General features: G+C 38.6%; 1 protein-coding gene across 2 annotated transcripts; it reads right to left on the bottom strand.

Annotated features, from left to right (window-relative positions):
- Window positions 1–2,088: 2,088 nt before the first annotated feature.
- LOC112174548 lies at window positions 2,089–4,604 on the bottom strand. 2 transcript variants are annotated; one of them, XM_040507569.1, is made up of 3 exons: window positions 3,977–4,604; window positions 3,003–3,104; window positions 2,089–2,896 (listed from the first exon to the last, which is right to left on the bottom strand). In XM_040507569.1, the coding sequence occupies exons 1-3, from the start codon at window positions 3,977–3,979 to the stop codon at window positions 2,705–2,707; spliced, it is 297 nt and encodes a 98-aa protein (XP_040363503.1). In that variant the 5' UTR covers window positions 3,980–4,604; the 3' UTR covers window positions 2,089–2,704. The 2 variants fall into 2 exon arrangements, with proteins under 2 accessions (XP_040363503.1, XP_040363502.1); XM_040507568.1 differs by having other exon boundaries at window positions 4,041–4,604.
- Between the last annotated feature and the right edge of the window lie 11,381 nt (window positions 4,605–15,985).

The raw sequence follows: 15,985 nt of genomic DNA, 5'->3' as shown, positions 1-15,985 counted from the left end.
ATCCTCACTTGTCATCTCCCAAGTGACGGAGTCTCCGCTGAGCGAAACCCCGCCAGCGGATCCTCACTTGTCATCTCCCAAGTGACGGAGTCTCCGCTGAGCGAAACCCCGCCAGCGGATCCTCACTTGTCATCTCCCAAGTGACGGAGTCTCCGCTGAGCGAAACCCCGCCAGCGGATCCTCACTTGTCATCTCCCAAGTGACGGAGTCTCCGCTGAGCGAAACCCCGCCAGCGGATCCTCACTTGTCATCTTCCAAGTGGCGGAGTCTCCGCTGAGCGAAACCCCGCCGGCGGAGCTTCTCTCCTCATTTGGTAAACGGGGCGTCCTCCGCTACACAGCGCACCGCTGGCTGACCCCATTTCTCATCTGACAAGCTGCGTACTTTATTCAGCGCAACACCGCTCAATAAAATACCAAGCACGTCTACTTGACGCTGCTTCCTGCTACATCTAGCGGGGGGACTTCCGCCAGCGGCAGATCCCGAGGCCACGCCTCTCTGACAACGCCGCCACGCGGAGTTACGGTCAGAATGTCCCTACGGGACACGGGGACTAGTCAACAGTCTACGACAGCCCTGATCAGGTACGTTGACCCCCGTCACCTGGGTGCTAAGATTGGGCTCGCAACCCAACACCCTCTGCTCCGTGCAGCGCTGCTCCGTGCAGCTCCCCCTCAACAAACAATAACAACGACCATCCGGAGGTCCATCTTAGCCGGGGAGTGGGGGACTCCCTGGGGGGCCTAGCAGGGGCCCACCCGAAAGGGCACAAAGCGTTTGCTCAGTAAATCCATGGTTGACAACGCACTGACGCTAATTATGCTTCTGCAAAGTCTAGCGGGAGAAACGCTTCAAACCGCCGATCAACTCCCCAACCAAGATTGCCCTCCTTGACTGGGGATTTGGGGGACTTGTACATGCATGTCCATTTGCAAGCATAATTAGCTATAATGAGCCACGCTCATGGTACCACCGGGGGTACCAACGCCCACCATATGAGTGACTGACGTAAAGACAGTTAGCCGGGTTACCGCCTGAGCCCCGGATCAACCCCAAAGCACCGCCGACGCGCCGCCACGCGCCGTGTCAAGATGGCATCAGAAGCTACTGAAACTGGGAACTGAAGCACCATCAGTCCCACATCGAAAACAAGGAGAAGATCATCCTCTTCCTCACCTATAAAAGGTCCTCTCCTCTCTCCTCATTTATTACGCATTCAATACTTACCTACTGTTACTTTGTCAACATAAATACATTGACTAACTTAGGCATCGGAGAGTTGAAGACCGCCCGGCGCGGTCTCCCTCTGACGCCCATTGTATTTTATTTGACAGGTAACGGGAACCATTCACAACAAAGGTATCGATCCGCCTGCCGGATCAGCGTTAACTAAGGTCCAGCTACCGCTAGACTTTTAGACATTAACACTCTTTTTGCCCTTCGACCAGAGTTATTCTTGTCCCACATGGTTTTTATTACCTGGCAAGGTTTTTAGTGAGGCAACAATCAAAGAGTCATCACCGAGTTTGAGCGGCACAAGGAGGAGTATTGAAGGATGTCGATTACTCCACATTCACGCACGTTGTGCTCTTTTTCTCCTTCTACTAAGGTTGTTTTTTCCCACAGGGTTTTTATTACTTGGTAAGGTTTTTGACGAGGCAACTTAGAAGCGCATAGCAGATGCAACACTATTGACATGGAATATCCAAGGGGGAGTGTTGTGAATGATAATGACTATTCATGCAATAGGTATTGCTTAATGTATGTGATTGACAGACTCGTAATGTATGCGATTGACATACTTGTAATGTGCGATTGATTAGTCTAGCTATTATGTATTGCCTTTTGTATACATGATGTAACCCTATATAAACCTGGTGAGATGAATACAATACATTTTTCCAATTCTCTACAACAATCATGAATTTGTTCTAAACCTTTTTCATTCTGGACACAAACCAAATTGGTCTGTGGGTTTCATTCAAAATACCAAAAAAAAAAAAAATTCACATGAATAAAATTTTAATTACAAAAACATATTGAATCCTTCATTTAATACTTTAATATTACATTAACCACTCTAGGTATAATACCTGACAGATATACACAAACTATTATAGAGTCCAAATAGTAGTTGAACACTATTAAACTAAATCAGACTTCACAAATATACATCCAAAACCTAAATCTGCCTATGAAGCTAAACTTAAAAGCTGCTGTGCACTTATCCCATGATCAAGTAGCTACCACCAATATACTAGAGAGATCATAAATTAAGTCCTAAACAACAAACACACAGAGGCCTTAAGCACAATTGTTACTAACCAAAAGGTGAAGTCTGAAGTGTGCCTCAATTTCTGGTAACTTGCTGCTGCAATTCTTCAGAGCAATGTGGTATGTAAAAAACATCATCCAAGTTCTGCTCATATGAAGATTGAATATGGCACATCGATGGTTGGAGAGAACCACCCTTCGTTCTTAAAGCTGCAGCAAGCATATCACTTGACTCATATGCCCCAAGAAACAAAGCCATAAGAGCTTCCTGTTTTTTCATTGCAATCTCCATATTTTGAAATTTATCTTTTGTGGCCAAAGTTCGTTTGTTCATTTATGCTTATCTTCCTTTTCTTGGCTCTCCTTCTGAATCGTTTCAATCTCAAGCCTTATGTTGTTCTCTCATTGCTTGTACCTCTAAATGAACACATCACTTCTGCACTAGTACACTAGGAACTTGTTCAGGTATGGCTCCAATGCCAAATCCTCGCACCCCTCCACGTGTCTCTTTTCCAAGCACAGACGCATATACTTCATTGATTTCAAAATCATTAAGAACCTCTGGAAGTTGGGATGCCCTCTTTGTAGTCTTCATCTTGTCAATCTTGTCCTTCATCAAGGCCTATATCAAACAATTGGTACAATTGATCACAGTAAGTACAATATCAATGCTGAGTATGCTTAAGAACTTGAAAATAATATGTCAAGAAGTCATAAGTGATGCTTACAATAGCTTTAGAATTCGGTTCATCAGGTTTTTCATTATCGTGGACGTGGGTAAGCTCAAACATTTTGCAATGGTCTGGGTTTACACCTCCATTTTCGTTTTTCTACATACATATGAACCAAGAATCTAATTAAGAAAAACAAACAGAAAAAAGCAATATGAGATATGTGAGTACCATGAAGGACAAGTAAATAACACCCTGCAACAGCCCTTCTTATAATTTCATTGGAAACACTAAAAAAAAAGGTTGCAACACATAGAGTACAGGGTATGCAAATGGCGATTAAGGTCTCGCATGTTTTAAGAGCAGAACATTGGTCAAAACAAGAGAAGAGAATACTTCATGATCAAGGCAAGTGAAAATTGAAAACCAAGCAATTACATAAGACAAATGGTAATCAGTAGTAATTATGAAACCAAACAACTTAGAATAAAAGAGGTCCTTCATAACATGATTAACAATAACAAACTACTTGAGGCAATACAACAATTGAAAACCAATTGAAAAAAGAATCTATAACTATGAAAACTAGAAAACAAACTGCTCTTACAATGACATAATAGTTATTGAAAATTAAAAAAACTCATCTGCCACAAAGCAACAGGATTTGAAGTCAAAGATGTTTCTTTATTTTGGTTGGATAACTCATCTGCCACAAAGCAACAAAATAAGCCAAAAAATACATGATTTTACTTCCAAACCATTTTGTTCTAATCACAATCCAAGAACCAACCAGATTACAACCGTGAGTAAGATTCACTGACCAATTCACTTTTCCCTTACAGCTTACTAACTAAGAATAGTACAATTGATTAGCCCTGGGAAGATCCCCTATGTAGTTAGATAGAACAAACTTTGATTCAATATAAGTTAATGCTCACTGAGGGATCTTGGATAAAGCAATTGATAACCAAGTTCTGGAGTATTCACAATAAGGATCTACTTTTCAGAATATAGACCGGACAAGGACTTACCATCACTCCATTTTTAGAAGATGCACATGTACTGCAGTGTTAACTCAAAGATTCGGCTAATTACCTCATCCTCTTCCTCGCTGTCATCATCTTCGGAATGATCGACCGATGCAAACATTGCAATCCGACCGATGCAACTCTCTCCTCCAAAATCAAGCAATCAAAACTTCAATTTACCGTAATCCTAAATTAAATAATACCCAAATTTCTCAAAAAAACATAAACAAAATTCCATCAGAGTTAAACATTTAAGATCTGTAACATGCAAGCTTAAAGATTGAAGCTTTAAAAACATAGAGAGAAGATCAACAAGTTGGTGGAAATAGAAACTAATTTGCATATCCAGTCGAAGACTAAGAGCCCGTACAATCCGAATTTTCGTTTCAGATCGGATGCTTCTTTACTTTCTTCCTGTCCTCCGAACCCTAACACAACCCAGAGGAAGAAATTCATAAGCAGAGGAAATAAAAATTGAATAAATGAATAGACAACAAAAAGAATCGCTGAGAATCAGAGAAACAAGAATCGCAGTGGCCATCAATTTGGTGGTTCTTATGGAGATGAGATGGAGAAGAAAAAAGAGTCGGCCCTCTTGCTAAGGAGAGAGAAACAAGGGAGACAAGGGTTTTTTTTTTTTTTTTGGTCTGAGGGAGACAAGGGTTTCTCTTTCTCATATACATATACATATATATTTAAGCAATAAAATGAGATAGAGTTCCCACCATAAATCAAGCCTTAAGCAATAAACTGAGCCTTAAGGAAAATTTGTAGTAGTGGTGGGCCCTGTCATACGTGTTTCCGGGAAAGAACAGTTGAATAAATATAAAATAATACATTAGCCACACTACATGCATGTACGTGAGAGATATGGGCACCAACATGTTGAAGAGTAGTGGGTATGACCCCAATTCCCACAGTTCATTCATTATGTGGCAATGGGTCACTGGCTGTTGCCTAGTATTGTTGTAGTGAAATGCACCCAAAAGTCAACCTTAACACATTTTCATACTCCGGCTAGGAGAAAGTGAGCTAGACAAGAAAGGAGGAGCGATAGCCTGAACAAACAAACTTCAAATGAGTTGAAACTTTCCAGATCCATTTTAGACATCCTAAAGATCATTTCTTATAAAGAGTACAAGAACTAGTTCGGAGTGTAAGGCCTTCAAAAGATTGGTCTAAGTTTCTGACTAAAAGACAAAAAACTGCAAAACCGGACCTGTACGGATTCCGGCAGCATTTTCGGTTAAACCACGGTGAACTAAGCTCTGAAATTTTACCAGGATGATCTACACTTATTAGGGAACATTTGGTATGAAGAAGTCGAAGGCCAATTATAAAGTATCGGTGGAGATTCAATTGAAGGAAGGTTCAAAAGCAGAAAACAAAGTCAAAACATGGCAGTTTGGCCTAGAACCTTCTTTGGACGGATTTCTTGTGCATTTTTGGAAGGTCTATGATGCTGAAATTATCAAGGAGAGCCCTAGGAGAATTTTACAAAATTATGGCAAGATGAATCCATCATATTAACTTTTGGATAATAGGCATCCCTTGCACACTTTCTCTTCCATGCTTGTCACATTGACTTTGGTGAGACAAAACCACTCCAACACTCTTCATTTTCATGTTTCTCATGGACAACAAAGAGAGCAGCTGCTCCTCTCATCTCCTTTAGCCATATTTTTCTACTCTACACTCTAATAGCTCATCATTACTTCCCTCTTTTCACTCCATCTCTTCCATACTCTTTTCCCTTGTTTTTAGAATCTATTACCACTCTCATACTCCACCTCTATGCTTCTTACAATGCTTGAGTTGCTCCCTTTTGCTTCCATTCATCATTTTACTCCTCTCTCTCTTCTCTATATAAGTATCACTTCATCACACTCTTAAGACATCACCCATTCCACCCCATTACATCTTCTTTCTCTCTTCATCTCCTTCATAAAACCTCCATATCCACCTCCCAAAATCCAAACCCACAATACCCAATCTGCTCCATCTGCTCCATCATCACCACCACAACTAGCATCTTCCACCACCATAAACTCCATCACCACCACTACTACTCCATCACTACCACTCAAAGTTAGCCAAATGAGCATCATATCTTCATCACCATCAAGAAATTCATTATCCATCCATTCCACCATCAAGGAGGATTCAAGGAGCATTGAAGGAGAAGCTACCCATTGATTTGTCAAGTTTCAACTAGTTCTTTCTTCCCTTAACTCTTTAATTTACCTTGATTTACTTTATAGATTTGATGCCAATTTGTATGACTATGAGTGAGTAATTACTTTGTTGGGGCTAGGGTTGAAAGCCCTAGCCAAACTTGTATGAATTGATGTTTTAATTTACATTTGATATTATTTGTGATTTTCATCTTCATATGCTAATAATTCAAGAAGTGAATGCATTCATTCAAACTTAACTACTTTGAATGTGTTGTGTTTGTCATCTCATGAAAAAATGTTTAGAGAGTAGTTAACCTTGAGCATTGATAGCATGATAGCATCCTCTATGTGCATATGAAGGTTGTGAGTTAAGATCACCTAGATCTAGGATTGGTTTGCTTGCATGATTATCTAAACTCAAAGCTTTATGCATCTAGGAACAATGAATTGAGACTTAACCGGTAATAGGAATTGTTCTTAGGTAGTTAATTCTACACTTATCCGGTTGGAATTGATAACATTAAAAGAGTTTAAGCCTTTGTAGTCTTATCCGGATGCAAAGAGGGTAATTGAGAATTTAGAATAGCATCACTTGTATTTGAATTTCAATACTTGCAAGGGAGGTTAGTGGTAGACAATCCAACCCCTAACTTCATCCATTATATTACTAGTTTAGTTTAGAGTAGTTTAGTTTATATTTGAGCATTTAATTTAATTTGGTTCACCACTCTATCCAACAAACAATTTCACTATTACCACAATGCACATACTCACCATGAGTCTAGATTTCTTGTGAATTTAGGTTTGTGATTGTACATTTGCATATTCTAGCTCTCCTTAGGTTAACACCCTAGCTAGTGAAAGGAATCCAATCCTCGTGGGTTCAACAACCTTTCTTAAATCCCTATACTATTACTTGTATCCCTTATACTTGAGAGTGACTATTTGGCTAACAATTTTGTAGGTTAAATCTTGTACCCTATATAAGGGAAGTGTTGGTTGATGTAAAAGTGTGAACAAATTCAGAAACTCAAGTACACAAGTTTGCTGGGTTAAGTTGATCTGTTCATGCTTTATTTGCTATTGCAAATTAATCAAATCAATAAGTTGTGGTTTCGATTATATTTTGTTCAAATACAAAGTAGAAGCAATCAAATTAAATTTTACAAATACATTCAACATCAAGTACTAACAAGCTGCCTGAGTCTGTTTTATCTTTCTCTGGTTATCTTTGGCTAGAGGCCAATATATATGTTTTCCAACGACCATATCCTTTCTGCACTACAAATATAGTAACACTCACAATATCATAACTGACTAATTCTAACAGCTACCTCTTTTTTCATTAGAAATTTTCTTCCTGAAGTTGATCTCGGATATAGCTAGGCATCTGTTGAGGACTTTCAGCAAGCTTTGCGAAAAATATTTGCATTTTTCTCTCAAGTATGTTTGTGGTTTTCTGAATCATGTTCCCACCTTTTGTGTTTTTACTTTTTAATCCCAATTTCAGAGATGTTTTTCAGTAGCTGCTTCTATTCCCTCTAATAACAGCAGAGATTCCCGGGCTCAATAGTTAATTCTCTCTTCCAATTCATATTATAAAGTTTTACTTGTATATCTCTTGATGCTGCACGTCTTCCTAATCAGAAACAGCATTATCACAAAATTAATTTCATCCCCAAGCCCTTTAGCACGTACTTTTTCCCTGATGTATTCTTAATAGCCATGCAAACAACCTTGGAATTAATATTATGGTTGTTGCTCCATGCTTGTTAATATACAGGACCCCTTTTTGTATCAAAATCTGCTCCCTCGCCGTTCCTTTTCAGATCTTTCATCAATAAGACCCTTCTGCTATATTTTGATTAATAGACCAGAAATTTTGGCACTATTAATAGATGCTGCTGCACAAAAGGTTTCAGTTCACTTTGATGACAATATATTTTCCGGATTCATATGAGATTTGGTCTCTGTATATACCGTTCATCTAAGAAGATGCACAATGCATAAAGTCTGCTAACAGTAAGATATAATTAAAAGACAATACTCCAATAGTATCTAAACCACTATAGAACCTAAGCATGTCTGCTTCTGAGAATAAAGTTGCATCAGGCAAAGAAAATAGAAAATTCTTAGTGGCCAAGTCACGTAACATGCTTCGATATAGTTCAGATGAGGCATTGGCATTACAAAGCTTTGCAGTGAGCTCGATTGTTCTTGTCTTCCTCGAGCGCCCTGCATCTCTCTTCATAGTCAAAAACATGATTGTGATAACTAGTGGACAAACAAGTTTCTACCTCGAGCCTTTTAGCAGGGTCGCTGTTACTCTTGACAAGGCTGTAGATGTTGTCCTCATAGTAACGCAACCAAATACTGTAATAATTTTCCCTTTGCATATAGTATTGATTCCAATAATTTTCTGTCGTTGCCACTTCAAAATGGTACTCGTACCAAGAATTCACTGCCTCAAGCTGTTCATTGAGTGTGATTTTCTCATTTTCCCATTTCTTGCGTTCTGCCTTGCACTTGCAAACATGTCCTTGACCAGTTAGCAAAGTCTGCTGATCTTTTCTAATAGCTGAAATTACAGCTTCAAATTTTGCACCAATGTCTTTATTGTCTTGCTCCCATTTTCTGCAATCTTTTTTGTAAGCTTTAAGCGCTTCCAGCATTTGTTCCTCAAACTTGGAGTGAGAATCTAACTCCTCAACTAAAGCTTGAGACTTCATCTTCGCTTCAACAAGCATTGCATCAAGCTTCTGATCGTCCATTTTCCACTCGAGGAGAGTATCTTCATGTTTAAGTATCTCTGCCTTCAATGTATCCTCTAATGCTTCCTTTTCTCTCTCCAATGCTTCCTTTTCGCTCTCCAATGCTTCCTTTTCTCTCTTCAAATTATCATTTTCAGCTCTCAGTCTCTCAACTTCTCCAGTGTCCTCAAGAAGAAGTGCTTCCTTATTGCTTTCATATTCAGCTGTTGTGGCTCCATCGGATCACTGCTACCATTGCCATTGACAGTATCAATTTGATCTGCCATCACCAATTGTTTTCCCCAGTTATCATCAACTTTATCCATGTCTTTATAATTTATATGCAGCAAAATAATCCCAAGGACTTGGAAGATCTGACGACATATCATCAGACCATTTCCATTTGTAACATCGTGCGTTGCCCTCATCCAATGATTTGTTGTTTTCTTCTTTCAGTGCTTCTACAACTTCCAAATCCGGCCTCTTCCCTTGGCCATCTGTAATTCTCTTCTATTGGTGCCTCTTCTTCAATTTCAGATTTCTTAGTCTCCTGCAAAACATTAGTTGTTAAGAAACAGATGAAATTCAATTAACAAACATGTGGACATCTACAAAAATTATAGTAGACTGCGCTAAACTGAATTATGGAACTTGGAAGTGCTAGCCACCTTAGGTTTGGTGCACGTGAATCCCGATACATGCTCCTCCATAAACCCATCCAATTCCTCTTCCCAATTGTATCTTTCATCTTTTGATGGTTCTTCTTCATTTTCATACTTGGCAGTGTCCTGCAAAAGGTTCGTTGTTGAAGAAGCAGTTCAAATTCAATTTAATATAGTGGGGTATTAATTGTGATCATATAGCATTTATCTTAGTCATCTTGATTCAATGCACTAGTTTAACTTATATGTGTAAATAATGATAGTATAGCTGTTTCTTAATCTGAATGTTGGAATACATACCTTAGGTTTGGTACATTTGAATTCTGACATATGTTCCATACACCCATATTTTGCCACCAATTCCTTTTCCCAACTGTTATTTTCATCTTGGTGATGAACCTTCCAACTTTTGTTTTGGCGACTCATCCTCAATTTTGGTACATGTGGACTCTGATATATGATCCATAAACCTATATTTAGCCACCAATTCCTTTTCCCAATTGTTATGATCTCCTTGGTGAACTTCAAACTTCCCTATTTGTGGCTCATCCTCAATTTTGGCTTTCTTTTTCTCTGCTTTTAAACCCTTTTCAACTTCCTGCAAAATATTAAAAATGAAAACACAGAATAAAGTTTCAAACTTGATTGGAACATTTCACAAAATCGGTTAGAACTCACTCAGAGTTTAGGAGCGTAAGCTTTAGATATGAGACCCTTATTCATAAATGCTGGTGTATAGGAGTCAACACTGTAACAACTGTTGGTAAGAAAAAAGAGACCCCTGGCTATGAACAAACTGTTTGGAGTTTGGTCAGTACTGTCGAGTTCCAAAATCATTATTGCAAGTCGCTCAATCCAGAACAGATAGTCAGGCTTCTGCATAACCAAGTTCAATCAAGTTAATTCAAGAGCATCAACCAAAGAGGCTTCTGTTATATATTGGCACATTTATCTATTTATATATCAAATGTGTACGCTATATGTATGTCTCAGCAGACACTTATATATATATCAGGTAATGTTTTCCTGACGAAGAGTGGGGCATGTAGACATAAACCTGACCACACGTTCAAGCATCAACCTAGGTCCTAATTCGTAGTCTGGCAATAACATCTTAAGATGCTCTTTATATCAACAGATGCTTATGTTCCTGAACTCACTAGCAAGGAAAGCCAAATTTTGAGATTCGAAATCATCATTGAATCAAATTCACAAATTGATTTATTTATAACCTCTCATACGAGGTCTTGACAGGAGAACACATTTCCAAATACATATCTACAAGTAATACAGAAGTATTCATGAGTGAGAGAGAACGTACATATATGCACTGATGGAGAGTATTTAGTATTAATACGTAACACTGGCAAAGGATTGACCTCTAACCGCAGAGCAAAGCAGATCAAGTAGATGAAATCAGAAAAACAGAAGAATACAGTAGAGAATCGAACAAATCTGGATATAAAAAAGATGCATACTACGACCACGAGCCGCTCCAGCCAGAACATCAGTCTTTCTAATATATCAACCTTTTTAACCAAAACCTCTCCCTTGTTAGTTTTCTGTACATGTAAATGATACAACATGCTGTTAGGCAACAGCAAATTGCAAGTGTAACATAGAATCTTGATTTATTAAAGACTTTGCTCAATTGTTATATTACCATGGAGATCATAGTTACTATTTCGGGCTCCCAACTAGTAATGGTCTAATGGATTATTTTGGTGGGGAGAGGGCGGGCAACTGCCATCAAATTTCTGGCAAGTGAGAGAGCATCAAACCCTAAGTACCATGCAGCGTTACATGGGGAAAAGTATCAGTAAAACGGCCTCAAAAACTCTCTAAGAGAATATAAGGTTTGCTTTAGTTTACTGAAGGGAAGGGATGAAGCGAGAGGTGAACTCTTTGCCATGAGTATGTTAAGGTGAAGTCTTCTGCTGTATCAGTTATTGAAACTGAAGATTGCAATTTATAATCCAAATAGCAGTTTACATCGGCCATTGATGAACTAAAGTGAAACAAATATATGAAATTTGAACTACTACACAAATGTCCGAAGACAAATACATTAGCTTATGCGCAATGATCTAATAACAAACCTACACAGTCGTATAGATGAAGCATAGATATAAAATTGGTAAAAAATAGGAATAATTAACTTCTTGTGTATACATCAATTTAAGTAAGTTGTAACGACCAAAGTGCTAGTGATTAGCAGTACTCACCCTAGGGCTAGGGTTTTTCGGAAGTCCTTGCCATTTTCTTGTAGGCATGAAGTATACAATGGAAGAACTGCATATGGTGGACATCAAGTAGAAGCCAAAAGCTATACCCCAAAATTTTTTAGCTCTGTGGTAAAGTATTAGGAGGTAAAGGCTCACAGCTCGCTCCAACCAAAACAACCAGAGATAATATGGCGGCAGCTGCATATATTATCAAAATCGTTAGTTAGGCAAATATATGTACGTGCCATTCCAATATAACGAAAATAAAGAATAGGGATCGTAGGGTTGAACCCCAGAATTAAATTCAAGTACTTACAGTTGATGTAGTACCAATAAGTTGACGATAGCAGGATATCCCTAAGGATAGAAAACTTGACCGAGTGAAATCGATGATGGATTCCCTTGTAAAATTAGGAACGATTACCAGAAGAAGAATTGCAAGGATCTCAATCTTTAGGAGGAGATTATCTGTTTTGGGTACCATCCCTCTGAGTTTGGGGGCCATTGCTGCCATTGTCGTCTACCTACGAAGTCAAGAGAGACAAACTGGTTAGGGTTTAAGAGATAGAGGAATATATATACTAGTTTTATTTCCTTTAAAGTTTACACATTAATTTACGTTTTCTTAACCTATTTGGTACGTAAATTTATTACGACTTATAGTAAGAGTTTTTCTATTGGAACCTCCAAATTTACTCACTTGACCTCTATGCTTTTTACACCTCTTATCAAATTTTCAAATACTAAATTTACTCACTAAACCTCACTAAACTTCCTCAAATAACCTCACTCATATAATTTGCAAACAAATTATTATCTTTAAAATAAAAAATTTAGTCATTTCAATGATTTAATCACTCTATAAATCTTAACTAAATATAGATTTCTTAATCAAACTTGAGTTTCAAAAATTAATGTCTAATCAATGAGAAAATGCCATGAACTATTATAGTTTTTTTTTTTTTTTTTTTAAATTTTTCTATTTTAGCTGTGCAAAAAAAAATGAAGAAATCATTCGTTTTTTAATGTTTATTGTTTTTTTCTGTATTTTTTGTACCACATGATTAATTTTTTTTTTGTGCAAATATAATGGATTGACTTAGATTTAGGTCATAAATCATAAGAGTATTTATTTTGTTTTCCCTCACCAATATGCGTTCAACATATATATCATACATTTTTCTGTCACATGATCTTAATCATATTTTTAATTCTTATTAAATATATATGAATGCTTTAATGAGTATGTAGTGAAATTGAAAAATGAAAATAGATAAGGAAAATAATAAGGAATACAATCTAATATTTTTGAATTGGAAAGTCTACATAAAATAAATATAATATTTTTTTGGTATAATTATTGTCCTTAATAGTCATTTTATAGTAGGTTATATATGTAATTTAATAATTCATAATAGAGTGAGGTCAATTGAGTAGATTTGGAGGTCCCAATAGAAACTCTCTTATAGTAATTGTGCAGCAGTAGGGCTGTCAATTTCGACACGACCCGATAACACGACTCGAAGCCACACGAAATAAAGCGGGTTGAACCCGCACGATTAAAAAGCAGGTCAGCTGTGGGTCAACCCGCCATGACCCATTTAATAAATGGGTCGGCTACGGGTTAACCCGCCAACACAAACTGAACCCGTATAACCCAATTATGCTATACTTCTTCTTGAAATTTTGGACGTTGGGAGTATTTGATCATATGATTAGACAATTTGAAATATTTTGCTTTATAATTATTGGATTTAATTATTTATGAATATATATAATTATTTATATTCTTAGTCTTGTGGAGTTTTTAGTGAATTTAATCAATTTATGCATTTTTTTAGTTAAATTGGTCGCATTGTTGACTCTTAAACGAGTTATTTTGTCTAACACGAAGCGACCTATTTGTTAAATGGGTTAAGTGGGTTGGAAATGGGTAACCCATTTAATAAATAGGTTGAGTTTGGGTTTAAATTTTTGATACGATAATTAAATGGGTTGGGTTTGGGTTTGGGTGACACGACGAATATCTTGATCTGACACGAACTCAACCTGACACGACCCATTGACAGCCCTAGCAGCACTATGAAGTATGAACAAAGCTTTTACTGCTATTGAGTGCTCGACTCCATCAACTTGTAACACGACTGCACTATGAACAACGATAGCCTATAAGTATATCTTAAGCCCCAGTTCGATAGTCTATAACTGCACAGCAAGGCAACAATGGCAGATGAGAATCATGAGATTGAGGAGCAGATAGAAGAGAATGACCAAGACCGCCAGCTGCAGCTTCAAACTTGTCTACTAAGATATTCTCCTCGGCATATGTGAGTGTATTTTAACATTGATTCTGGTACTCATCTGTGCAGAATTTAAGCCTTTTGGTTTATGATCATTGATCGCAACTATGCTAAGATTACAATACCTAGTGGCATATTGTCTGGCCGTCGTCTGGGTGCTCCCATGCCTGAAAGTAGTACACATATACATACTTTAATTTCTTTGATAATTAAGGGTGAATTAGATTTTATTTGTGATTGCTTCTAAAGTGTTTTTGTTCTCTAGCATGTGTCGTTTTCTAATTAAATATTTCAAGTATTTTTTTGCACGGCACTTGAAGTGCTTCTTTACCAAAAAGAGTTTTCGATGTAGGCTAAACTTTTGTCAATATTAAAAGCAATTTTAAACGGAACATTTTGCTGAACTTCACGATTATTGCATATTTACTTTTTTATTTTGATTTTTTTTTTTTTTTTAATAAAGGGCTGGTGCGGCTGCCCTCAAGCCTTGATTAATGAAACTGTCGAATACAAGGGGGGGACATTGAGCCTAAACCCCTGATTACAATAAGCATCTAGAGTATTTTCCAAAATAATATCAGAAATCTCTACAGCATGCTTGTATTCTAACAAGCACCAACTAGCAAAGAGTGCACAAATAGCTACTCCATTTGCTTTAACAAAGCAGTGACATAGCGGAAAGATACCTCGATATGTACCCCGAGTACAACATAGCATAAATACCTGCTTTAGCACAGCTTTCCTCCTATGTTGTCGCCGAAAAGTGAATCCGACGACACTTAGTCTTACCCTGCCACTAGGCGGTAACGCCCATTTGACGAAGCAAATAAAGTGCCACCGACCTAGAGCAGACAAGGCACACTGAGTGCGCATACCGGGACCAAGCCCACGTCGCCCTACCAAATAGTAGTAGGGACTTATTTTTGGCATAAAGCCATATTTTACTAAACATAAAAAATAAGAAAACAAAACAGTAAAATAAAGACAATATGGGCCTAGAGCCAAGGCCCAGACCCAAAAGTCACCCAGCCCAATTCGAAGTGGAAGATGGCCGAGTCCACCACGCCTCCAGCCCGCCTGTAACTCCCTACCCGTCCCACCCGCAGCATCACCGTCGTCTCTGCGCCGGCTGATCGCAGTGCATCCCACAAATCCGCCATGAATCTCTACATGCCGGCTCACCAATCCCATCCCTATCCTCGGATCGGATCTCAGAAACCCAAACCCGATCGGAGACTTCGGATCAGATCTGAGCACCACCGATCCCAATCTCGCAGCCAAACGTACGTCACCGCAAGGCGGCCACCCATCTCGCAGCGATGCCACCAGTCCCTCCCACCTGCAATCGAACCACCGCCGCCTCTCCCCGACAGAGCTGCCAAGCGTTCTGGCCAGCGAAACCACCCCCACACCTCCATTACTTCGATCAGGCTTACTCCATAGCCAACTACCAATGGGCACAAGGCCCCCTCTAGCCCGTCCGACGACGACGCCACGAGGGCGTGCCGTCGGACCGGGCATAAATTTTGACGGGAAGACAACTGCCGCCTAGGGTTTTGAGAGAGCAATAGAGAGCTCCCCTCTTTTATTTTGATTAATAACAACTTAACGTACAAGTATATTCTGATTATTCTGTACAGCAATTGCAGGTGCAAAAGTATTGTTTTGTATTTTTCGTTGAACGACTTATCACCGTTTCCCAAATGTTTTTCCGCTGGCCTAGTTTTATATATTAGTTATGGTTGGTTTGTGCATGATATCAACCATAGGCACTGCTTGCAACATATATTCCATGTATTCAAAAACTCAGACAGAGAAAACTGAAATTCAGGAGAAGAAGTTACTTGCAACATAGAACGGGCAAGCCCTTTGATTTTTCAATATACAAGTACTCTGCT

The sequence above is a fragment of the Rosa chinensis genome, chromosome 6 (assembly GCF_002994745.2).
Source record: "Rosa chinensis cultivar Old Blush chromosome 6, RchiOBHm-V2, whole genome shotgun sequence".
Lineage (NCBI taxonomy): Eukaryota > Viridiplantae > Streptophyta > Magnoliopsida > Rosales > Rosaceae > Rosa > Rosa chinensis.
This window is presented reverse-complemented; position numbering and strand designations above follow the sequence as displayed.

Coding starts and splice junctions, on each gene's coding strand:
- LOC112174548 (XM_040507568.1), bottom strand. CDS start 4,094: ATGTTTGCATCGGTCGATCATTCCGAAGATGATGACAGCGAGGAAGAG. Junction 3,105..4,040: donor ACAGCGAGGAAGAGGATGAG/GTAATTAGCCGA, acceptor ATATGTATGTAG/AAAAACGAAAATGGAGGTGT. Junction 2,897..3,002: donor AACCGAATTCTAAAGCTATT/GTAAGCATCACT, acceptor TGTTTGATATAG/GCCTTGATGAAGGACAAGAT.